This window comes from Gasterosteus aculeatus, chromosome 7 (genome assembly GCF_964276395.1).
Source record: "Gasterosteus aculeatus chromosome 7, fGasAcu3.hap1.1, whole genome shotgun sequence".
NCBI classification, from domain to species: Eukaryota; Metazoa; Chordata; class Actinopteri; order Perciformes; family Gasterosteidae; genus Gasterosteus; species Gasterosteus aculeatus.
In genome coordinates, this window is record NC_135694.1 from 21,332,232 (window position 1) to 21,358,458 (window position 26,227).

General features: G+C 42.6%; 1 protein-coding gene across 7 annotated transcripts; it reads left to right on the forward strand.

Annotated features, from left to right (window-relative positions):
* The first annotated feature begins 1,056 nt into the window (after positions 1–1,056).
* LOC120821619 (connector enhancer of kinase suppressor of ras 2) lies at positions 1,057–25,832 on the forward strand. 7 transcript variants are annotated; one of them, XM_040180398.2, is made up of 22 exons: positions 1,057–1,619; positions 5,600–5,763; positions 7,367–7,569; positions 8,422–8,527; positions 9,435–9,476; positions 9,571–9,690; positions 11,712–11,771; positions 11,919–11,987; positions 15,273–15,419; positions 16,714–16,847; positions 17,171–17,373; positions 17,529–17,618; positions 18,447–18,637; positions 18,738–18,786; positions 18,873–19,051; positions 19,125–19,198; positions 20,027–20,098; positions 20,277–20,344; positions 21,171–21,271; positions 21,350–21,833; positions 24,444–24,643; positions 24,727–25,832. In XM_040180398.2, exons 1-22 carry the CDS (start codon positions 1,556–1,558, stop codon positions 24,772–24,774), a joined length of 2,868 nt encoding a protein of 955 aa, XP_040036332.2. In that variant the 5' UTR covers positions 1,057–1,555; the 3' UTR covers positions 24,775–25,832. The 7 variants fall into 7 exon arrangements, with proteins under 7 accessions (XP_040036332.2, XP_077961248.1, XP_040036333.2 ...); XM_078105122.1 differs by having other exon boundaries at positions 16,729–16,847; XM_040180399.2 differs by having other exon boundaries at positions 1,085–1,619; positions 8,440–8,527.
* The last annotated feature ends 395 nt before the right edge of the window (positions 25,833–26,227 follow it).

Sequence of the window (26,227 nt, forward strand, 5' to 3'; positions counted from 1 at the left end):
GGGCCTGTTCACTTTATAATGTACATGGAATGAGTAAGTAAAAATGTAGGCCTAGTATTTCCTGTACGAGTTGTCCTTGCAAAGAATATAGCCTTTAACCCAGAGACTGTTTACCCATATATGAAAAAAACGAGCGGCATTTCTTCCTTGTCTGACGGCTACACTGCGCTTTGTGCGATGGAGGTGTGAGCAGCGACAAAGACGGCAGGAGGAAACAGTGGAGTGTATGAGAGACGATTAGTGCCCAAAGTATTTTAGGAGAAGGAACGAAATCATTCTTTGGATTTCCATTGTGCTGACTTTAATAGTGGCCCCGAAGACAGGCCGTCACACATGAGCAGATTTTGTTCCTTTTTTCAAAAGATGAAATTGTCGATGTTGCGTTTTTTTTAAATGGGATTCATGTTTCGAACTAGAATTCTACATGGTTATAATGAACAAAATATTATAATAAACTCCCAGCGTCAAATCTGCAAATTGCCAAAATAACCGTCTAATTAAATAGTACAAGCAAGCTCTCTCTCTCTCTCTCACACTCACACACACAAGACAGATCCCATTTCTTTCAAGACATGGTATGCACAAACATGTTTGTTTACAACATTAAGACAACCTGCTTGGGTGCAATTTAAGACAGAGGGAAGCTTTTATTGTTGTCATGGTAAATAAAAGTCAAAAGCAGTCATCAAATGCCTTTTCTCAAACAGCCTGTGTATTTTTTTGTATCTTTTTGAGACCTTGTGCCACAGAAACAGCTTCTTCCCCTCATGAACCAGTGGTTTCTCACCAAACATATACATTCATGTTTTAATGTACCTAAATCCTAAATATCTGTTTATATTGTTGTAATTTTACTTGTACAATGTTGCACTTTTGATTCAAGAAAAAGTCAAATTTTTAGCCTCATCTCACTGACAAGAATCGCAAAGTGCACTAAGTAAAAGATACGAGGCTACGAGTTTGAGGAACGTTTTGTCATTTCCACCACGTCTGAATTATGTAGAGCCCCATTGTTATTCTCACCAAAATCCAGTTGCCTCGCCGGACTTCCCTCGCCCTGCTGGCGGCACTGTTCCCCTGTCATACCTGCGGTGAGGGATGTGACTCCATGTCTGCGCGTGAGGGAGGATGCTCAGCGCGAACCCGACCTTCCCAGACATCAGCACGAGAGAGTCCGTGCGTGTCCCCCCTCCGCTCCGGATGGTACCGGGATGTATTCTGGAAGGGGGAGTCTGGCCCCGAGGACCCGCCAGCATTCCCACCGCTGAGCCCGACATGAATGACGAATAAATAGAGCTCCTTCAAGCGAGCAAACAGCTCCGGAATGCGCGAGTCTGCGCGGCTGCACTCACTGTCTAAGCGACATTTAGCAGGTTTCGGACCTACCTAGTTTTTGCGTTTGAACTCAGTGTCGAAGAATACAGACTGTCCGTATATTTCCTTTTATTTTTAACATTTTTTCTTTATTTATTTTGCTGAAGAGGCGGGTTTGTTGTGGGTGTTTTTTTCTTCTTCTCTTTTCTTTTGTCAAGCGTGAACAAGCCAAACTTCTAGCATGGCACTGGTCATGGAGCCCGTGAGCAAGTGGAGCTCGAGTCAAGTGGTTGACTGGATGAAAGGTAAGCCAGATAGATAACTCATACCTGACACCACCCAAGAAACGCCGTCGCGTTGCACAGTGATGCGCTGCGCGCGTACGGACGCGTTTCTGCACAGATCCGCTCGTGATGAGAAACAAAACACCTGCTGAGCCTCGAGGGCTTCGCAGCTGCTAACTGGCTCTCAATTACAGCCTCAAATGACTTGATCGATTCTCCGGCCGGTTACAACGCGGAGACGACTTATGCTTTCGGACCAACGTGTTATCCACAGACCAACACACTCAAATCAAATAGCTCCAGACGGATTAGAACCTCTGTCGTGCCATGCAGGGTTATTGTTAACGCGGGAAAATGATAACCGCTCTCCCTGGATCTGGGGTCAGACTGTGTGTTACAGCCTTTGTGTGCGATGTATAGAGGAAGAGCTATGGTGGCTTCACATGGACGTCTGAGCCAAATGCTGCTCCTCGGATGTTGTCATGAAGAACGACTAGTTTTACCCAACACCCACGCCGCGTTATACTTATTTCATTATGTATTTTAATATAAACGTATTATTATTATTTTATTTATTTAGGCGTGAGATCATTTTTGAATTGTAAACCTGAACACATACCGTCAAATCTGTGAAACACCCTGCAGACCGACGAGGTGCAGGTACACGTACAGATCCAGCCTGTTAATGAAGTATACTCGTATACCGGGAGAAAGAGAGAGAGAGATATTTCGACTAAAGTGAGCTTCAAATAAAGGCCGGAATTAAGTTGGAAAGCTGAAGGTGTAGTGGTCAAAAATCAATTCAACATTTAAAAGATTAGTTAACTGTGTTTCTCTCAGAGGAAGATTATCTGCTCAGGACCAGGACAGTATCTGGCTGCGGTTAAGTCAATAGATTTGCCGCTTTTCGTCTATTTCTGTTATTACCGTAATTGCCAAATATGTTGAAGAAGTAGGTGGATGAGATGGTGAAGAGATGGTGAACTCGGTAAAAGGGATGCTCTAAAAGTCTGTCTGTTTGCCTGTCGATGCATCAATGATTTTGGTCATTTGTGTTGTTTTGCAGAGCCACATGCTCACGTGTCAGAATGCAGCATACCGAGATGCTCCACATGGAACATGCATGTTTATTGCCTTAGCACACACACACACACACACACACACACACTCTTCAATTCTAAGTCTGCTGCCACGGGTTCCACTGGTTCGGGCATAAAGGATCGGGCCTCTCTTAGTGTGAGTTGTGTGTCACAAATAGCTGAATTTGATGCTGCCTGTTAAACAAGGTGTTTTTGTGAGTGTGCTGGCTCACACAAAACAGCAGCACAGCTTCATTGCAGAATTATAACGACACAACGGCCATGTAGGACGTGGTCAGACTGGCAACAACAGTTCACACGAGATCTAAGATGACCTGTAAAAAAGCTTGTGGCACCCGTGAGGAATACACAGGGACCGAGAAGCAGGGACTGGATACGAGAAAGTGCTCTTCAGTGTCCCACATCTGACAAGTGGAGCAGAGACAATTGGGTGCCCAAAGCTCAGTAATGGTAATTTAAAGTGAGGGACGGAGCGGCGCTGAGAGACACCGAGGGAGAGGAAACGGAGAGGGGAGGGCGGGGGGGAGGGTTCAGTTTTGTATCGCACCCATTCTCCACTAGGACTGGCTGTGTTTGCCGTTAGCACTCACAGGTTCCTTTCTATTAGCATAACACCCCCTGATGTCACTGGAGGCCAAATAGGGGCAGCGTGTGACCTTCCCACAAACCCCCCCATCCCTCCCCCCTCCCTCCTCCCCCCCCCAGTCCCCCGGTAGGGTTTTGTGTGAGCAAGACGCCCTCTTCCCTGCTGCGACAAAGCTTTGAAGAAAAGATTTCTCTCACAAAAGAGAAAAGAATTCCAGCTTTGACTGAAAATGTGTTTGTCAAAACAAGTGCGTGGCAGTGGGGCAAACACACACGACCATCTCAGCATTGCTTTCATGAATCGTGCGTGCATCGAGTCGGAGATTTTAAGCGGGCTTAGTATAATCTCTCGTCCCTGCACTGTGCATTATGGTGATTCATGTTTAGTGAAGTACGTCAGCTTTGTATTTGTTCTCTTTCAGTCGCTCTCGCACACAGTGACGGCCACCAGCAGTTACCAAGGAGGGGTTTTAACAACGCTAACAGCCCTAAATATCTTTCTTGCCTCACATTACCAGCGGATTATCTGGGACGGAGATCCCGATGTGTTAGTGCTGCGCTTTTAATTTCTCCTCAGCGTGCCTCATAATCTGACCCCTACATGACACGGTCGGTGGAGATTACTTACTGCAATCAGCGAAGTGCACTCAATCGCTTACACGATGCTGCTGTCATAAAGGGCCAAGCATGAAACATTTCCGTTTGAAACTTTTAACAACAGATAGAACGTCTTTTTCTGTCTTGAGTTGTAGTACAAACCTTTTTATTTATAGACATCAAAAGAGGCCTACATAGTGCTTTACAATAACATGTGAATATGTAAAAAGAGAGTTTGTTGCTAATGAGCTCATCAGACAGCTACGTCGGCAGCTTTGTCTCACGCTAACATGCATTTTTTGGAAAGCGTCACATCGACTCTCCTCTTTGTATTTCTTTATTTGGTCCTGCGGTCAGAGAGAATCCCTGCCAAACCCCGCCTCTGTGGTTTCTATGGCAATGTGGGGAATACTTCAGCGATATAATGAGTCTCAATTAACTTTGTAAAGAGGCGGATTAGTTAAGCCTTTAAATTGTATGCAAAACCATGAAACTCCCTCAATTCCTCTCCACCGTTTAGCTGCCAGGTCAACCCGATCAGAATGCACGATCGGGTTCAGGCACAGCGCTGAGACGCACGTGTATCGGTATTGGTCCGCAGCGATGAGAACACCAGATGAGCAAAGAGTGTGTTTCTGTGTGTGTGTGTGTGTGTGTGTGTGTGTGTGTGTGCCTCTCTCACTGAGAAGATGGAAGTGGTGTGTATAGAAACGGCCTCACAAAGGCTACTCTTTCTGTCTCCAATCTTAAAAGGACGGCCAGTTAGTATTCAGAGCACTTTCTGGTGACACACAGTATGTGCGTCTATAAGTGAGTTGTGGCTGAAATTATTACTCAATTCATCGCTTAGGCAATTAATAGAAATGACTCAGGTATTTATTTAGCAAAAATACTGAAATCTGTTTTTCTCTCTGTCTTTTATGGTAAAATTTATATCTTTCAAGTTTTAGACTGATAGTTAAAAGAAGCAATTTGGAGACGTACTCTGAGCTGTACAAAACTACAGATATTAGGTATTCTTTTTAGCTACAGCAGCATTTATTGGGCACATGTAATCGGATATCTTTCTCCACTTATATATATACAACATAATTTGTCCACCCCCATCAAGAAAATGCTCTCCAATGCAATTCTACCAAAATAACCTATGTGCAGATTAGATGCAATTTATGAATATGGGTTTATTTAAGTCTGTGGTAAATCATGAGTTTGTTTTGGATTGAATTATTTCAATAAAAGTAAGTCTACCCGCTTACTGCAGTTATAAACATCTGTTGATCAAGTGCAATTCGTTGACTGAGCTGAAAGAATTAATTACTTTTAGTCTCCTGCACTTCACCGTGTGCGTTGCTGAAAGACTTCACACCTTCTGCAGCAGTAAAATATGTAACACAAGCTGAGCACAGACATGAAGCCCTTTTTTAGTTGAAAGCATTTTCTAGTTTAAAGCTGGAACGGCACCTCGGGACCGTTGAGGAGGTGGAATCTGTCAGATTTCTTTCTTGACGCAGACGGTTTCACACTAGCGCACAGGTTGTATTTTTTATGTGTTAGGTTTTACAGATCTGCAACAAAAATTCTAGCAAGAAAAGTGATATCAGCCTCGATTAGAACACGTAAGGTAAATAAATGTTTCATAACATATCCGAAAGGCCGCCAGCCAACTCCAATTTTTTCATGTTGCGGAGTTTAACAGAAAGTTTTCCTGTCATCCCTCAGGGCTGGACGACTGCCTGCAGCAGTACATCAAGACCTTCGAGAGAGAGAAAGTCGGGGGGGACAAGCTGCTGCGTATCACCCACCAGGAGCTGGAGGATTTGGGGGTGTCTAGAATCGGCCACCAGGAGCTCGTCCTCGAGGCTGTGGACTTACTTTGTGCTCTGGTGAGTCCAAGCTTCCCACGCTGTCTTCCCATTGCTCTGTACTGTCACCTCAGAGCTTCAGAGCGCTGCTGTTGGATGAAGTTTCTGTTGGGCATTTGGAGCCTCCTCAGATTATCAAATGTTTTAAAATTTGCTGGAATTATCCCAGAAATTTTTTCAAGAAAGGAAATGAGGTGGGTTTTAGTCACATGGATTACAACCTTCTCCTGAAGGGATTTCTGCTCTTAGGCTCACAGGAAACTACTCTTGACAATAATGTTGAAGAAGCTTAATATTCACACAGGTTGTGAAAGTTGCCCCATGTGTCCTGCAGCTACCTGGGTCCTGGGTTAACGTGCGACTCGGCTCAGCAGGATATCAATGATCTAAGATAAACCAATGACCCTGTGACGTCCTGTTGAGAGTCTCCTCCTCCAGTGAAAAACTCAGTTTCACTGGGTATATCTCTTATATCTTTATATTTCTTTCACAGTATTATATTGTCATTTTTGATAGAATAATGCAGAAACCACAATTAAGAAAAAAAAACAGTGATTTAATTAAATAATATATTATATTTCTCCCAGAGGCTTTACGAAAATTCTAGAGATTATTTGTCTATTAAAATACAATTCTATACAAACTTTGATTTTTTTGAATATACATTAACACTGCCTTACATTTATAGTGTTGGGGGGAGGGGAGGCTTTCATTCATCACTTCCAATCATTCATTGGTATATTGTGTTATGTTTATAGTTTGGGATGTTTGTTAGTTAATTAAGGCATCTGTTCAAAATTCATACTGCATCTAATGAGGGCCTCAACTTAATTCATTATTTGGTACAATACATGTCAGAAAATAGGGAAAACTGTATGACAATATCTTAGCACTTAGGGGGATTCCAAAATGTTGTTTCGAAATGATATAAAACTGGGAAAGGCATCAGATTGTTAAATTGGAGAACGGGGAACTAAGTAATTATTTTGTAGTATGTTTACTTCCCAGTTATCAAAGACGGTATACGATCTATATAAAGCAGGGATGAAGGAGAACAGATGGAGCAGAGATGAAGATGTGTACTTGTTAGAGACACATAGAGAGGCTGGATGGAGATTTAGTGGACTGAGGTCACAGATGCAATCTGATTCTACAGTCCTCTCATCCCGCATCGCTGCACGGGGGGCCTCACTTCAGCCCCAAAGCTCCTTATGTAACTAGGATTTAGTTTAAAGTCTCTCAGGCCCTGCTGTATTGAATATGATTAGAGGCCCTCCTGGCGCGCTCTCCTCTCCCAAGAAGCTGTGACGTGACACCCGCAGGCCTCTGCGAGCATTAGTCGACGTGCAAAATAATGATAGTTCTGCTATCCCTTGACATGCAAGGTGACGGATGGAGAGAGGGGTGGGGGGCCAGATCGGACGGGTCGGTGCTATCATTCCTCTCAGCCTTTGTAGCATGTTGTGACACAAGGTGGGCTCCTCTTTGAGTGGTCATTTTATTCACCGAGCCATGTCGCGACAAGGCCAGTCTCCAGTCTCCCCCCCGGAGAAATCCATCCTGTTGTGTCACAGTCTCACCGACTGACTGGTTAAACAAGGCAAATTTGCTTTGCTTTCTCTAGAATTATGGGCTAGAGACTGAGAATCTGAAGACTCTTTCTCATAAGCTGAACGCGTCTGCCAAGAACCTGCAGAACTTCATCACAGGCCGACGGCGCAGCGGCCATTATGACGGCCGAGCCACCCACAAGCTGCCCAACGACTTTCTTACGTCCGTGGTGGACCTGATCGCTGCGGCCAAAAGCCTTTTGGCCTGGCTGGATAGGTGAGATTTGCAAAAAGGTGCCTGTATAATGCATTTAATTAAGTTAAACCCACATGCAATGCTCATCAGAACATATTTACGCATAACGTTTTGCCTTTAGGTTTTTGAAGTTGACGGTAGTTTCAAATATTGCACCACTTGTTAATCTCGGATACATATTTGATGAACTTTTTTGTTTTGTTTTAGATTTTCTCTACATTTACTAAATAACTTGAAGCAGCCATAAAAATTGTTTTAAAAAGAAAGGACACATTCTCATTTTTCTGGCATCGAGCATTTGATTATATAGTATGTTTTGGGAATTCCAGTGTTTTTGCTTTTGATGTTATGTCTGTGACCAATCCCTTGACAAGAAGAGATGAGTAAAGGCCTTATATAAGTAGAATATGACAAGGTGGAAAAAAAGACACTGAGCGAGTCTATTTATATGTTGCTCTGTCCCTCTGCTTCTTTCTGGGATTGTGCCAGAGTGTGTGTGTGTGTGTGTGCGCGTGTGTGTGTGTGTGTGTGTTTTGTGTTTGTTTGTCTGATGAATTTGGAAGTTCAAAGCATGCAACCAAAATAACAAAGTGAATTGTCGTTTATTTTCCATTTAGAACAGTCCTAATCCACATCATCAATTCTAGTATGAATTCAATATACAACGTTTCATTTTCATCTTTGAATCCGTCGTTGTTGACAACATTACCGTTTGGGGTGTAATGACTCTGGAGTCGTGTTCAATGTTTTCTGGAGTATAGAGAAGAAAGTAGTAGAGTAGTGATATTTAGGCTGCGTACAGTATTTGTCACAATGATAAATTTGACCAATGACTTATTCTCAACGAAAGAATGATCTAATGGTTCATTCCAGGTGCTCCTTTTTTTTCAGGTCCCCATTTGCTGCAGTGGCAGATTACTCCGTGACACGAAACAACGTGATCCAGCTGTGTCTTGAGCTCACTACAATTGTGCAACAGGTACACAAATCATGTGATTAAAGTTAGTTTTAATCCCGAATGAATTTCTAGATCAAAATATCACCAATAAACGAGAGTTAACCCATTTCTTAAGTATTACGGCGATGCAAAAATCCATTATACTTGGTCTCAAACTTAAAACGTGCATATATATGCTATGCTTTTCACAATACACTAAAGGACTAAACTACAGCAGATGAAGGTGAAGTAGTTGAAGTACAACAACGTTTGGCAACTGTTTCAGGTCAACTTATCACTGATTTCGGACTTATAATTTCATTCTGTTTATGCACAAATGTAGTTTTGTAAATGAATGTTGGAGCTTATATGAACAGATATACATAATACTTACTTGTGTTCATCATGCGTGAGCGTTGTCTCACAGATACAGATGAAGTGCAGGTTCAGATATTGTTTTTAACTAAAGACACTGCAAATGGGGTGGGAAAAGTGGGAAGCGTATCGCACATTTGATTTGGATATCTGGATATATGTTCATGATGACAAAAGCAACCTGCCCTGTACAACCCTGGAACATCAGTATAAAATGAGAGAAGCAATGCTTAATAGGTTTTAGGACTGTCTCTTAGGAGAATGATGTTTATAGAAAAATGCAAGGGGGAAAATTTGAAGGTGGGAGTGAAAAATGGCGACGGGGAGAGAGTTGACTGCCGAGCGAGGAAGACTGGCAGAGATGGAGAGAGAGAGAGAGAGAGAGAGAGAGAGACATGCCTCCGCACTGGTGATTCATTTGTTTTGTGTTTGTGCATGCCTGTGTGGGAGTGTTGGGGGTTATAGGTGCCAAGCTGCTCGGTTTTGCTTATATCCACCTACAGCAGAAAGACCAATAATAACTTCATTTTGACACATTCTCTTGGGGTAACAGTGCTCTCTGAATGTTCCCCAGGACTGCTCTGTGTACGAAACAGAAAACAAAATCCTGCATGTGGTGAGTTGATGACTTTTTCACACTGGATTGAATGTAATGAGGCCATAGTGAACCTACTTTAAGGTAGCACTCATTCCTAATATGTCCTCCCCAGTGTAAAACTCTGTCTGAAGTGTGCGACCACATTATCTCCCTGTCCTCGGATCCCATGGTGTCCCAGGCTGCACATTTGGAGGTTGTGCAGCTGGCCAACATAAAGTCCACTGAAGGACTGGTGAGTCCATATCTTCTCTTTCAGACTTAAAGAATCACACTCCTCTTTTGACAGTTTCTCATCCCACTCAGTATGTCATTACGGAACTACACACCTTGATTACATAGTAATTACAAAATGTAACTATTTGCCTACAATATTTTTAGGACAGTAAATGCAACAGCTGTGCAATTACTCAATAATTAGGATTAATAAATAGGTTTGGCTCCAGACTATATTGAAAATAATTGTAAATGTGTGATAGATATCTTGTATGTAACTACTGGGTTATGGCATGAGCCGTTAATGTAATAGCTAGTAGTTATAGAGTAATTTATAGTTTGAACTAAAATTGTACTGTTTATTCTTTTCATTTTAGTCTCTTTATCCCTAATGACCTGTTAATTGTAGTGGGCGCTTTTTTGTATGAAATAGACCAATGATTTCCGCATAAAAAATTAAGAAACAGTTTCATTTCAGTGTTCCTTTACATGGCTTGTAAAATGTAGCTTGTCTTTATGAAACAACGTACGACTATTAAGAAAATGTCATTGCATTTCATCTCTTAAGGCCTTGCATGATGCATGTGACTTAACAACCTATCAATTAAAAGGTTAGCTGTAAAGAATTTACTTAATGGTATCACACTGCACAGACTCTCTTTCATTGTAAACACTTCAAAATGTAATAAGCCTATAAGTCCAAAACCCCAACTCCACACCTGAAGATGGTTTAATATAATGTATTGTGTAATTTTGTGAAATCACAACAGCATGATATCTGACCGCCCTTTAACGTATGTTTGATCCAAAAAAGGTATATGCAAATCTTCTTGCAGCCTTTGTCTAATGCAACATTTTCTATTACTTCAGTTGCTCAACCACTAACCTCGCCTGATTGGTTCCTTCCAGTTATATCACTGTTTTTTAACTCTTTCCTCTGTAGGTATTTTGGGACCATTAAGGGACCAAGTACATAGATTATTTATTTAAAGAGTTGGTTGACCCAAATTACAAATATTTACCTCCAGAGTCCTGCCAATTGTTTGTGTTTTATTGACCTTATTTTAATATATCCAAAACATCTACATAAATAAGAAGTCCTAATCCCAATGCATTGTAGGTGGATTTCCTTTGTGATGTTTACAGAGTAAAAAAGATGAAGTAAAGTAACGATAGTAATCGGTACATTGTTCAATAAGACAAGAGGCTGTTGAATGTTTAAGTTGTCGCTTTATACATGTACATACACACATCATTTCACATCTCCAAATATAATAATGAATGATGAAATGATGCAATCCGGCATCTTATTGGGCTCGTAGCTGTCCAAAAACTGGGTTTTGCAGAGCTTGTGGGCACATGAGTCAGTTTATAAAACTAAGCATGAAAATATCACATTGTCCATGTTGAAATGAACAAAATTCAAAATGCTTAACTTGCAGATATGAAACAAATGTTTGTCCATGCACTTGCTCTATCTTGGGAATAAACTATAGGTAAAACTACTGTGTAAAGTAGCAGAAAGAGACACTTATTTTATTGCCACTGTAAAATATTCCCCACTTGGTCAGACTCATTTCGCTCTGACCTACACTCAGGCACGAGCGCACTGCTCGGGGCCACAATAAAAGCCCCACCCCCCACACAAATGCTTGCAAGTTCTTTCATCCGTTCAGTAGAATCTGAACACAACAGTGGTCCAAGTGGCCTAAAAATAAACCTCTTACACTCATCTTTAAGACTGGAAGGCTGCTTCTGTGTATATGTGTGTGAGTGCACATATGTACTCATGCACATCTGTGCAAATGTGTGTTGGGGTTGTGCGTTTGTGTGCATGTTCATTTGTAAGGCCCTTTAGACCCCTTTTTAGGGAAAAGTTTGAGTTTTAACTTTACAACAAGAAACAAAAGATTTGCAGTAATTTGAGGCCCCTGGTCTGTGTGGCAAATAGATGTGTGGCTGTGTCAAGATGCTGTTAAAAGAGCTGAGCTTCATGTTAACGTTTTCCCTTGATGTAACATTCCTGCTATCGCTCCACAGGGCATGTATATCAAATCAACGTATGATGGTCTGCATGTAATCACCGGCACAACAGAAGGAGTAAGTACACGCCTCTTTGTGTTTACACCTTTACGCTGCTCTTTGGCCCGTATAGAGTGAGCCGTGTCTCCTAAATCACACTACGCCCTGCCATGAAAGTGAAATGGAGCAGCAGTTACTGACTCTGCGTCTCTCTCTATCCATCAGTCTCTGGCTGACCGCTGCAAGAAAATCCATGCTGGAGATGAAGTCATTCAGGTCAATCATCAGACTGTGGTAAGACAACGTTTCTCACATTTGTGATTATTTTTGTGTGCGTTTTTCATGTGTTCAGTACATGCAGTAAATGTGTATGTGGCTCATGTATACACATCCATATCTCTGTCACAGTGCATTCTCACTGCTGGAACTGTTCTTGTATAAGTGGCTGGTGGTTCTCATGCAGGTTGTTTTTGAGGACCTGGATATTTCACTTGGATGGTCAGTTGAAATTGTTGAGCTCATGCTCTCAAAAGCCCTTCAGTCAATCAGGAGGTTCCTGCTCGTGGCCCTTAACAGACTCTTAACACCATTTTCACTATGGTTTCCGTGTCAGGGAGGTCTCGAGGTGAGGACTCTTACGCAGAGATAAGGTTCAGTAAAGGTTTTTATTGTTCAACAAAAAACACAGGGACGACCCTGGAAATGTAAAACTTCTCCTAAGAGAGAAAAATGGAAAATGCTCCAGCAAAACTGAGCGAGCGGATTAAGAACCAAAAGACAAAGCCAAACTCTCGCTTATCGAGGAAATAACAAAAGTTAATCTATTGAAGGCACTTTAACAAACATGAGGAGCTGTAGAACAAGAGCATAAACTGTGACCTGGGCATGAATCCTTCCTGGGGCGGGTGTGCACGGCAAAAGGACATAACACAGTGGCACAAGACAAGGGGAGACGCAGACTATAAGTACACATGAGGGAAGTGTGGGAACAGGTGGACACGATTAGTAATCAGGGAAGACAATTGGACTGGTGACACATGAGGAGGGGCCAGGAACCTGAAACGAGAGGAGGGTTAATTATCAAAATAAAACAGGAAGTCACAAAACAACCATTGAGACGGGACAGAAGCCCAACTTGACCTACAGGTGTGACATTCCGTTGGTAGAGTTTAAACTTCTCAACACTGCTGATGCATCCACACTCCACTCTCCTCAGGACAAGACTGTGCTTGATTGATCCTCTTAAAATGAAGGTAATTTTGTTGCAGCTGTTAGGGAGGGACAGGTAACAGACTGTGTTTGAAGATTTTTGTGGACTTTTTTATGCAAAAAAAGATTAGAGAAAATTAGAGAGGAAGGGTAGAGGTAACGACAGGCAACAATGGTCCTTGGCTACTGATGTTGCCATTCAAGTAGCCAGAGTTTATGATTATTTTGGAAAGATTTTAAGCGTCCGTATTTTTCGTCAGAGATTTTGTGCAACACATCCTATAAATTTAGTGGAAATGGAAACACATCAGTTGGTGCACAATTTAAATATAGCGGCCATTGTCTAAAATAATTGCTACTTGTGTGTGCAACCAAAAGACATATGATAATTACACGGCTCAAGTCAGGTTCGTTTCACTCAGTCAACTCACCGACTGAATACAGACATTTTTTAATAGACAATAATTGCAATTACAGAGCTCATTTTGATGTCAAGACAGTTTGTCTCACTTTGAAGTGCAGCTTAAAGGCTGCCAGAAAGCCAAGGCAGTAAGATCAGCACATGCTCCTCATGGGGAACCAGAGGAAATACCTCTTTATAACAGACAATTTGACCTGTCATAGCAGATGAGCACAGAAGAGAAGACTACATGTCATTAACAACATTAATGATAAGTAATGTATGCACTATGCCAGGAACAAAGTTGTTAATATTACCTACGCCTTCCAAGAAGCGATTGGATGTCTTTTTAATTGGCTGCAGCATCTCAAAATTGCTGGTTGATTGACATCAGTTGAATGTAATACTTATTCATGTTTGTTATTTTTCTCGCCTATAGGCGGATAAATTGTTATTAATAAATAGTATGGAACTGGGACAAAGCAGATGTTGTGAAGGAACGATGTCCTGGTGCGGCTGTTAAAATGAATGCCTGAACCAGCTTAAACATTGCTCATCCATTTACTTCAGTGTGGCCCATAGTTAAGAACAAAGCCTCAATGGTTGATTGTTCATGAACATCCCAATAGGGGAGGCAATGGGCACGCTGAAACCGAACTGCAGAGATGTGGGCGTAGTGGGAGGATTTCTTGCACCATCGCTTTACACAACAACCTCAGAAATAACAGGAGAAGGTCTTAACAGGAAAGCAAGAGAAAAGAGACAGTATAACCAATACCAAGTAAAAAGAACTATGAAGAGAAGAGGCGCTTGAAATAGTGCAGGGATCTATAATTAAAGCAGCTGGGAGAAATATTCAGCAGAAAGACAGCAGAAGGAGTCACACCAACCAAAACTAAGTAATGAGGGGAAAATCTTTGAATTTGAAACTATGGAAGTGAAACACATCTAGAATAGGCTTAAGAAATGACAAATGATTTGCTGCTCTTGAGCACAAGACTGGAAGGCTGTAAAAAATGTAATGACAGTATGTCTGACATAAATTACTCCAGGCAGCAAGAATAGATTGAATTTCTGGTGCAGGTCAATAAATGGGGAAGGCTTCAGACACATAAAAATGGACAGTAAATTTGAACACAGAAGAGTGTTACAGGAATCCCCCCAAAAATATGAAACAGGGTCTATGAGAAGCCTCTTACAGAAGAATATTTCTATACCATGGCAAAGCAGTAGATAGATGGAGAAAAATGGACATCTTCTGGGCCATTAAAACATTCTTCTTATCATATAATCGGGCAGGCTATGTAGTATACGAGAGTCTGTTCTAGTTTATCTCTTTAATATACTTTCTGTGTGAAGGATATCTGTGTAGTGGTGGTCAAGATGAAAAATGAGTGGGAAAGAAACAGAGTGATTGCCAAGTCAGTGCCTGGTTTCTCAGGCTGCTCGGAAAACACAAGATGTACAGAAACTCAGCGCAGTCAGCCAAGCAAGAGAGGATATTTCCTCCTCAAACCGGAGCTGGCATATTTAGTTCAGCAGCGATCTGTGCTTCTCTGGGTGGGATGTTCTGTGTGCCAAATGTCATCAAGACCTGGTTAAAGACTATTTAAAGGGCTTGTAGCTGTTTATAACCAGTGCGTCATGACAGCGCCAGCGGACTGATGCAGATGCACAGGATGCCCTCTGGCATCCAACTTTGCATTTGACGTCCTCGTCAAAATGCATCTCAGAGGCTGTGCCGCTGCTGCCGATCATCAGGACGCCATGTGTACTCTCAAATAACGACCGCAAAGGCACAGAAGTGGGTTAGACGACTCGAAATCACGCGGGAAAGAAAGCTATATGCGTAAAGAATAACACCTGCACTGACTGGACGTTCATGTTAAAATATCCGCTTGTTTTTACTGTAGCTTTGAGGGCATGCCTTCTGAGTTTTAGGAAACCCTCATAGTCTTGTTGCTTGCTAGGTGGGCTGGCAGCTGAAGAACTTGGTGAACTTGCTGCGTGGGGACCCTGCAGGTGTCACCCTGACGCTGAAGAAACGGCCACAGAGCACGCTCACATCAACCCCTGCACTGCTCAAGAATATGAGATGGAAACCCTTGGCTCTGCAAGTATGACGGCTGATTTCATACTCTGCAGATTGTTCGTCTGTACATATGTATTTGTATGTATATATCTGTGTGTGTTCGTTAAGGATAAGACAGCACGCATAGACCGGGAAGGGATTAAATTAGTGCTTTTACAGACATTATAGTGCAATATATCTTTTTCAGAGGTGGTTTCCATGCGGTTTGCAAATGTATTGCACGGGTAAATTCTTTCTGCATCCCCCTCCATTATCTACCACAATTTGCAAACAATTAGTTGGAAGTTCTAGCGTCCTTTTGTTCACAAGTTGACATTTCAGACCTCGGTGGCATCTGTTGTCCTACTTCAGCCAAACCAACCCCATTTTTAGGGCCGTGCGCCTGAGCCAGAATAAGTGGAAGTGAGCGGGATGTGTATTAATGTAGCCCAGCCTTTCTTTGAGTCCCAGGCCAGAGAAAATGTGTTCTTCCAACTGTGGCCCTAAAGCGCGGTCCTGCTCAGCCTTCTCCCCCTTCACATCCTCATTCTTCTTTTTTCTCCACCTAAATCAAATTCGCTCTCCTGCTGGTATTTTTAAGGATTGAAAAAACTGACCTAGAAACAAATTTTGTGACTAAAAAGAACAATGAATCTGGAATTAACAATAAAGTCAGTCTGTTCCCGCGGACGCCTTCCAGTAGCACTGACACTCATCATAACAGTGTTATGATGGAGCACATCGCTGGTGTTTTTCAGCTGTTACGCAACATATTGGCATAGTTTGAGCGGTGACAAGTTAGTCATTTAACATTCATTTCACTCGTTTAACAAGCTGGTTAATACGTGTATTTTGGAAATCTGTGTTTAATCCTTGCAAAAAAGGGCTTCTTGTCATTTGATTACTTTTATCTGACTAGTCAATTTATATTGATGAGAACAATTTGATTTAGTGAAAATCAGTTCGATATTTTGTGAATATACAAGGAGCATTCTATCTCCATGTTTCCTGTTTAGCAGACAATAGGCTACGACTAAGTTTTCCTTGACCTGAATGAGAGGGACAGCTAGACTGCACACCGACCCGTTGTCTTGTGTGCACTAGTAGCCTGCTCACTTCACGGGGTGAGATGCTCAGCACCACAGCCTACACCGAACAAATGGTCCCCGACTGACTAACCGACTGCACTGCTGTCAACCGCAAATGTTCTCTGTGCCAATCCCTGTAACTGTCCCTCTCTCTCGCTGTCTTCCTGTCTCTCTCTCGCGCTCTCTTTTCTCACACACACACACACACACACACACACACACACACACACACACACGTTCACTCACACACAGCCAATCTTCCCTCAGAGCCCGAGCAGCAGTGTCGCCACACCCACCAGCACTTTAAGCACTCCGTCCAGGAGGAGCAGTTGTGCTCTGCAGGACCTCTACATCCCCCCTCCTCCAGCAGAGCCCTACACCCCCAGGTGAACGCACACATAAAACACACAGCTCACCAGTAGCGCGTCTTTCATTGAATGAAGAATCGCTATGGAGTTTTTGACAACTAGTGGCGCTGTGGAGCAATGATGATAAAATTGGGACCCTGTGTAAATTGACACTGTGAGCATGTTAGCATCCTGAGAACCGTTTTTTGGTAGACTACTAATGCTGTAAAGAGCCACAGACAGGCAGGAGACGTGAGAAAGTATTGAGGCATTAACACATCGCTTTTCACAGAATATTACATTCTGACGGCGGCAATGTTTTTCTTCACTAATATTAATCTTTAAGCTTTCCGTTACCACAGAGATGACAAGAGCAATCTTTCGGGTGATGATCCTCAATCGGATGCTCAGGTCGCAGAGGGATCTGAGTCACCGAACTCCTACCTGGACCAGGAGTGTCGGCGGCAATTTCCTCTGGTGGAGGAAGATGCTATACTGTACTGTTATGAGTACGACCAGAACCAAGAGGTGTCATCAGTCCGCAGAGGGAGCACTCCCACCTATGGTAAGACTAATCTAATGCTGTAATCGTGAGAGCCGACGGCGAAGAGCCCCGCAAATGTGACGTCTGTATTCTTTCTTTGAGACGTCTGCAGCCGTTGGATGTGTGTGTGTGGGCAGTTGTGTAACATTGACGCTGCCTGCGCCTCCTTGCTCCAGGCAGGCTTAGGCCCATCTCAATGCCAGTGGAGTACAACTGGGTGGGAGACAACGAAGACCTGGCCAAGCTGAAGAGAGAGAGCAGGAGAGGTGAGTGGGAGGCAGTGGGAGAGAGAAAAAGAAAGGGGGACAGGGAGCGAGAGGAGGGAGACAGAGAGCGACAGAGCAAGCAGGGGGGGGGGGGAGTGGGCGGATATCTCATAAAATCCTCACCATCCCAGATCTCATGGCCAGAAAGTAGAAGGATGAGCTGGCCCGTCAAAAAAACGATAACGTGCTGGATATCCGATATGCCGCGATCTCCTCCATGTGTTCACAATCTGTCACTGTTCCTTCTTTCCTGTCATCCCTCTCTTTCCCGCTCTCAGCCTTTTCCATTTCTCTTTGTTCGGATATATAAAGTACACCGTTGCTTTGGCAACTGTATAATAAATCCTGGAATTTTCACATTTCGTTGTTGACTGTCGAGCTGGGTGGTAAAGGGAGTGGGAGGAGACAGAATTGTTTTATTTCAGTCCCAAAGAAGGACTCGAGCTGTGTGTTTGTTTCCTCCAGGGACGTTGTCGATTCAGTATGTTGCTCGTTTGGGATTTTCAAAAGAAGTGATGCTATATTTATCTACAAGAGATAGTATTTGAAAGGTTTGCTGCCTGACAACAGCCTTCCTCTTTTAGGAGTCCTTTGAAAAGTCAGGATTCACTGATCTCAAAGAGAGCAATCTAGATGACAAGCAAGCCGTAGGGCCCGAAAAGTTCAATGAAATTACCGACAAACGAGCTTACTAAAATGGTGCAGCGTCTTCTCATTTATACACATTTAGTTGAACTGTACAGCCATTTGGTATATAAATTAGTCAAAGAAAAAGAAATGGCCTAAATTGTGTGCGGCACTGAGATTGCGGCTGTTGTGTCCTTGCAGAGAATTCCCTGCTGCGTTTTGCGAGTGAGGATAAATCCCCGGGGGAGGACTTCCTGCTGGGACGCAGCCTGAGTCAGAACAGGAGGAAGAGTGAGCGGCGAGCCAGCCCCACCCATTACACGCTCGTCCCCGCCCTCCAGATGGAAGTCTCCCTGTCCACGTCCAGCTCTGACTCTGCCTCCCTCTACCATGTCAGTCTCTCGTGTTCTTATTAGTCATAAGCGAGTGTGGAAGTAGGGGGCTTTTGGCAATCGTGCGATCTGCGTGTCAACGTTCCTGTTTCCTTTGCAGGTATTTGAGCGATCCTCACTGATGTCGAGGTCAAAGAAGAAGAGTAAAGGTAGGAGCAATTGTTGGTACTCAAACCTAAACATAAGCAAGAGTGTTTTCTGACCCCCCCATTCGTTTCTGCTGCTGCACCTGCAGCTGGAAGTCCCATGTCTTCAATTAGCAAGCGTCGGATCTCCTGCAGAGACTTGGGTCAGGGCGACTGCGAGGGCTGGCTGTGGAAAAAGAAAGATGCTAAAACCTATTTCTCACAGAAGTGGAAGAAGTACTGGTTTATCCTGAAAGACACATGCTTGTACTGGTACATGAACGAGGAGGTGAATATGATGCATTTCACAAACGAGATATTCACTGAATTTAGCTCCTATTAACTCTGTTTGCTGCACACAGGATGAGAAGGCGGAGGGCTTTGTCAGCCTCCCGGAGTTTAAGATTGATCGCGCCACTGAATGCCGACGGAAGTAGTGAGTACTGAGTACTTGTTTCCCCCAGACACCACAGATCAAGCATTTTAGGTTTTAGTTGTTTATACATTTAGCTTCAAAATTGAGCAAATTACAGTACATATACGCATTGAATTGAGCTCACAAAGCTGGCAGCAGAGGCTTCATCCTAAAAAAAGTATCGCTGCGGATCTTTTGCAAATGCCACTTGGCAGGAAAAACATTGGCGTACGCATTGAATAATCTAGCGAATTAACCAACTAGAACGGACAATTTACAGAGGACGCCTGAGTCACAAAAACTCTTCACTTTAGTGTGCACACATTTATGGTTTTATTATGATGTTGTTGTTTGATATTCATTATATGCAGCTTTTTATCATTGATAATTTAACTGAATCCAATATAACAATGTCTTATTTTTAGTTTGTTAGGTGGTTGTAACATTAAGGAAAGAGTGAGACACAGATTTAAACATTTACTTTGATGACCTCCAGCTAATCGAGATTGTGAATAAAAATAACCTCATGACAGAGAATCTCTAAATTTGAAGATATAGAAATATACCTTTGTATATCTACCTTAATCATGCAACTAAGCTTCTGGATTGTTTTACGTGCTAATAACAGTCTCTGACTTACAAACAACTCACAAAAATAAGGAGAGCCGTTTATCTAATGGAGCAAAGTCTTGTTTTTGTGTCATCCTGAAATACTGTTTGTGTGTGTGTGTGTGTGTGTGTGTGACCGCGTTTACCTCAGCCGTCTTTTGCATTCATATGTTAATTCTCGCTATACGTCCCCGTTCTTGTGCTTACATATGATTCAAAATACCCTTGGTTTCCTTTCAGTGCTTTCAAGGCTTGCCATCCGAAGATAAAGACCTTCTACTTTGCAGCGGAAAATGTAGACGACATGTCGCGGTGAGTTAATGAGGCTGTGATAGTCATGCTGTAAACTCCCCGATCTGCAACCGTATTTATATCCCTGCCGGCCGGATATTGAATCCCCCGACCCCCCACTCTCCTTGAACAGAGCTGTTTTATAAGGGGGGGGGTGATCAAACAGGGAGACACATACCTTCGTTATTTCCCCCCTCAGGTGGCTGAGTCGTCTCAGTATGGCAGTGGCAGGCTACTCTGAGCAGGAGAAAATTCAACAGGACCAAGGTGAGATTAGTCACAGGCTGTTCGCTGTGATTCTCCGGCTGTCACAGATTGCTGGTCGACACTCACACGAAGTGTTCTCATTTAGGAATCATGTTTAATAAGTAATGTTTTTTTATTTTATTTTATTACATACCACAAGTTCACAGCAGTCAATCATCAGAATGTATCTGCTTTTGAGCCCCATCTTATACATGCTGAACACAAGAATTAAATAATGATTATTATCTTGCATAATTGCCAGTGTTTCACTTTTTGACTTTACATCCCATTCAAGCATCTCTGCTTTGTGCTGAATATGAATGCAAATTTCCGCGGCTGAAGGCGTTCTTGTTATTTTCATATTCGCTTGTTATTTGGATTTTCCACATATGGACAGGAAACGATTCAACCAACCTTTGTGCTATTCAGAGGAGCCTACGTAGAAACCTTACCGAGGTGGGCGGATGAGATCGGGCTTGTCGTTGGTTTTATAAAGAGGGGGCTTCTTCCTTCCCAGACAAGTGCCCAAATTAGACGCTCCACGCCTCCACAGGATTTAACAGGAAGTGCTCCTGATTCATCCGTCTCCATATTCAGCCTCAACGGTTGAACCCGAACACCTACGCCGCAGCTTTACCTGTCAGAAGACTCGCTGATGGGCCGTGACCTTACGCAGCAGTTTATAAAGCTGCGATATATTGTACATTCTGTAAATATAATTTGCTTTGACTATATACATATACTATATATACTATATACATGTATAAATCGCTTTGTTTTGATTCTGCAATAGCGATTTAAAAAATAATTTTAAAAAATAACATGGGACAATCTCTGTTTGTGACAGATTACTGGAGTGAGAGTGATCATGAAGACATGGAGATGCCCCCCATGCCCAAACAGGACAGTCCGCCACCACCCTATGACACCTACCCGAGGGCATCCTCAGTGAGTCCGGTAGCCTGGGGTTAGGAAGATGGGGCAAAATTTTCTTTTTTTAGTTGCTAACAGCCTGTGTTTGTTTAGGTGAGTCCCTACCTGCAACCTAAACGAGGCCACCTCTCCTCCTCCGACACGTTCCAGTCGCGGTCCTCTCATGACGACTTTCACTCTAAGCCTCAGGACGGCAGCAGCAACAACGGCATCTCCCCTGGGCAGAAGACCAGCGGCCACCGAAACTCATGGCATGACCAGATGGAAAACAACACGAGGATGCACTACCTCCAGACGCTTCCGGCGGAGGACAACCTGCTATCTGAGGACAGAGACCAACTGACGATGGAGTACCGCAGACAGTCCACCCTGCCGGCGCAGCGCAGCCAGCTGCTAGAGCAGTACAGAGCCCTGCCTCTGCCTCTCAGGTCCAGCATCGATTCGGATGCAGGCGGGAAGCCCCGCAGCTTCACGCTACCCAGGGACAGCGGGCTGCATGCTATCTTGGCCGCCAGCGCCGCTGCATCGGATCAGAGGGAGCCCCATCACTACCAGCTGGACCGGGCCAGAGGCAGCGGTCAGACACACAGCATGTCTGTTTTTTCATGGACTGCAAGCATAGACCTTCAAGATTATGATAAACTTTATGAATATAATACATTACTTCAAACTAGAATTGAAACTTGAATTCAGTTGAATGACCAGTTGTTGATCCATTAGATATTTTTCAACAGGATACATTGATCATTTGAAAATAGAAATAACCAGCAGACAAATAGAAAAGCACTGACGAGTCGCGACCATTAAACACTCATTTTAGTATTGATTGATCGCTTTACTCCTGCAGATGCCTCAGGATACTTGGGAAGAATGTGGATTAGCTCAGCTAACCAGAAATATATAACATGGAACCACATACTTGTGTTTAGGAGGGAATTAGTACACAAATAGGATTATATATTTATTATAAAACAACTTTACTGGACATGGCTGGCTTCCCACCGCCAAGCTGTTTTCTAGCTCCTTAACACCACATGTTGTGAAAACGAGTGAGCTGCAAGTGAGCATAGAAGTCGAAGCAAGAAAAGAAATGTTCAGCTGTTGCCACTGGAGGTGGTATTTACATGAATACAAACTAGACTGAACATTCTCAACAAGGACAATTTCCAGATATCTATGTCTTAAATAGATAACAACATGGATTTTGAATTTAAAAACACTGTTAGATAACAGCCTATAACAAGTAAAATCGGTACTTGTTGCAGGATTTTGTCTGTCTATGAAAGTATACAAGAGCCGATCTGACAGAGCAGTGGGGATATCTCTCACAGATAAGAGTGGGAACTACGGCAGTAGACAAATAGAGGAGACCAAGGTGTCACACACAACAATATAACCCACCCTGAAATCTCTCACTCACTGTTACATGCACAATCAAACTGAGACAAACACGCTCTTTTGTCATCACTTATTTCATTAAAGCTGCTAACAAGCTGTCAGAGCCAGCAGATATCAGAGGTTTAATGGTCGCTATTATTGCTTTATTGGATTGAATTTGAAGCCAGCCCATTTGTCGTCCCTCAAAGACCCTCAGGGCACTTGTTTAAGTGAGATGAATTTCTAACGTCTTATTTGATAGTGATTTATCTTGGCAGTTCACTCCTCTCTCACACACACTCTCTCTCCTTCTCTCTTGCTCGATCGGGATGTCATTGTACCTCTCGGCGATGTTTGAATGGTGAAGCGAGGAGGAATCCTTTCAGCCCATGTTAATGTTCTGAACAGCATAAAGAAACACGCCGAAGGGTCCTTCTTTTTGTCCTCATTTATCTATTGCTCTTCACGTTGCCTCCCTCCACCACTGCTTGTAAAGACGAGGAAGAACCACAAAACAAGTGGAAACGCACAAGCCTGTTTCCTAAACAGAAAATACAGCGACGACTACCTGATTCAGCGCACTTTAATAGTGTTACAACCATGCCAGCAGAGGGCAGTGTATGTAAACAGGAGGCCGGAGGAGCCCACGTTACCAGAGTGACGCACAAGCTGTGCACTTTACGCATAATGAAGAGATGTACCAAAGATAAATGATATAGAAGAAAATGTATATAGAAATATATATATATATATATATACACAGACAAACGCACACAAACACATACATACATATATATGTGTATGCATATATTACCAAAAAATATATATATATATATTTGCTGGTTGGATAAAAATATTCAAACTGAAGGTTTCACTTTGGTTCTTGGTAATTTTGACGGTATTTCACACATCTTTCCTTTAATCAAGGAAAATAACTGGAAAATTCATCTGAATTGCCGTTAGTTCCAGCCCTTTTAAAAATGGTTAGATATTAACTGCACCTCAAATAATTACAAAAGTGAAATGCTGCTCACTCATTCAACTATACGTGTTGATCATTTAATGATTTAACATTTGCTGTATTTTGGATTGCCTTCACGAGCCTCTTGTTTGCTACCTGCCCTGCAGAAAATGTCAAAGCCAGCACTTGTGTGGATGTGTGGGCAGAGAAGCTGCATCTACAATGTCCTCTAATCTGGACTGACACAATGATATATTATACATGCATGATGAGATGAACAGTGAAGAGTCTTTTGATTTGGCTCCATATCAAACACGATGGTAAATGCTGCGGTGTGATCAGGAATATTCCTTCCTGCAGTCTAGACACTGGCGTTTGTGGTGGTTTCAGGAGAGGCAATGAATGTGATGCAGACGTGAGGTGAATGGGTTGGAAGAGGGTTGCATCGCTTCACTTTCAAATTATGACATCAGCGATGTGATTGGCTGAGGGCGATTGTGACAAGAATTTGCTGGGTGAACTTCAGAGTAAAACCCCATAATCAGCTCCTGGAGTAGAAGCCAAAGAAAGAGAAAGAAATTATTGAATTAATGAGTGTAAAGAGTCTTCCTGACTGAACTTCTGCTAATTTCCACATAGTGGCGCGGTACCAGATCCACTGCTGAGCTTGTTTTCTTAAGGGTTATAACTCTGAAATGTTCTTTTGTTTCAAAAAGGAGATCATTCTGAAGAATTCTCTGTTTGGGGATTAACTTCTAATTCCCTGCAGATATCATAAATAAATCTAACTCTGATCCTTTGACAATGTAAAATCTTTGTTGATTGATGATTGCGTCTCCTTCTTGGCAGGCCAGGGACGGGACTGCAGGATGCAAGCTGACTCTCTGGGAGACTTGTATAGGGCTCTGGAGCAGAGCAGCCTGTCCACATCGTCTGACCACAGATCAGCCAACCGCCTGGAGTACAAACGCTCATTTGTCCGCCGGGTAAATGACCCACTGCTCGATGACAAGCTTCATCGCCTGCGGATCCTCCACAGCTCCCTTAAGGTAAACAATTGTTTGTTTACAGCATTTGTGTCTCTCCATACATGTTTGCTTTATTTCTAAGAGATACTTTCACCTTATTACAGAATGTCCCTCTTCACGACACCAACCGGTCCCTGGGTTTTTTAGGGTAAACTGAGGAGCAGTGTGTTAATAGAACCTCAAACCAATCGCCTCAGCCTGTGCCTCACACTGCTGGGATCCCTTTGCTGGAGCTAAAAGGCACCAAAAACCTTCCTTTACCTGCTTGGCTCCGCATCTCCTCTGCTTTTACGGCTCCTTCAACCTCGCTCAGCGTGCAGGAGCACAAACACTTGGTGTCCCTCTCCGATCTCAAAGATGAGGGCTCTTACTAAAGGCAAAAAAAGGTGTCTGGCTAGATAGAGCAACAGGTTTCATGACTGGAATATAAGCACTTTGTGTCTGTGTCAAAGACGCGTCGGAGAGCTTTGCGATCCATCGCTCGCATGCATGGCCGCCTCCCCTCGCTTCTGTTGATCCGTTTTGAACTTTATGCTGGAGTTGTGTACAGCCGCTGTGTATCGTCTGACGGCAAAGCTATTTTGGATGTACACAACATTTTCTTATGCATGTGTGTATGATTTAAGGGTATGTTTGTTCTATGACTGTACAGGGTGTTAAGCATATATACATATTTAATATTACATTACTGCAAAAACAGTGACTACACAATGTTTTGGGGTACTTAAACAAATTGTAAATCAAGTGCTGTGCCTCAGTGATTGTGAATGTACATTGTACTTTTTCAAGGGAGACGAGCAAAGATGTAGAAAGCAAGCTATTCCTCAAAACAGGAGCACAAATAAATGCTTGGCAATAATGAACTAGTATTGTACATTACAAAGGAATGGTCAGAACATTTGTCTATTTTTGTATGCATGCCGTCTACCTAATTGTTGGTAAAACAGTTTTGTATTTCTGTATTTTTTCGGCCAGGAGAATACTGGTGTTTCCCTCCACCCCGTTGTGTTTTTGAGACTTGAAAAGAAGAAGGATTTTTTTGTTAAGAGGAATAACTGTATTTATTAAGTGTTTAATGTACAAGCATGCTTTGTATAACTAAAATACAGTACCATGCTGTTGGCAATTGACTAACATTGCACAAGTGTGCCATATTGTAGCTACATTACTTTTTTATTGAATAAAGTATGGCAAAGGCACACTGAAGAAAGAAGCATTGTTATGTTTTGTCTCGTCTCATAATCACATTTAGATGACTCTTTTTTGACAAAGATTGACTCAAAGCATGTAGGATATGATGAATGAGGATTTAAAAAGAATAACACAGAAAAGGGGCAACAAAAGAAAAAAAAACTATGCAGAACATGTTTAGGCCTGCAAATACCTGACCATCACAGGATGTTAATTAATCGTTTTTTTTCTAGAATACTGCTCAAAAAGTCCAAACAAGCTGAAATCATCATTCATAGTCAATCTCGATTCCTTTTCTCACTCAACGTCACTACTTTACCTTTGTGCTCAAATCTAAATAGACTTTTTATAGTACAAAAGTAACCACAATGGTAAAGAGGATGGACCTGATTGGTCAGGTCAGTGAGGGATTTC

What these genes read in the sequence shown, in the direction of transcription:
- LOC120821619 (XM_040180395.2), top strand. Translation starts at nt 1,556, where the DNA reads ATGGCACTGGTCATGGAGCCCGTGAGCAAGTGGAGCTCGAGTCAAGTG. An exon ending in GAAGAGAGAGAGCAGGAGAG is followed by an intron (nt 17,619 to 18,446) that starts GTGAGTGGGAGG and finishes GTGTCCTTGCAG; the next exon opens with AGAATTCCCTGCTGCGTTTT. An exon ending in ACTGAATGCCGACGGAAGTA is followed by an intron (nt 19,199 to 20,026) that starts GTGAGTACTGAG and finishes GTTTCCTTTCAG; the next exon opens with TGCTTTCAAGGCTTGCCATC.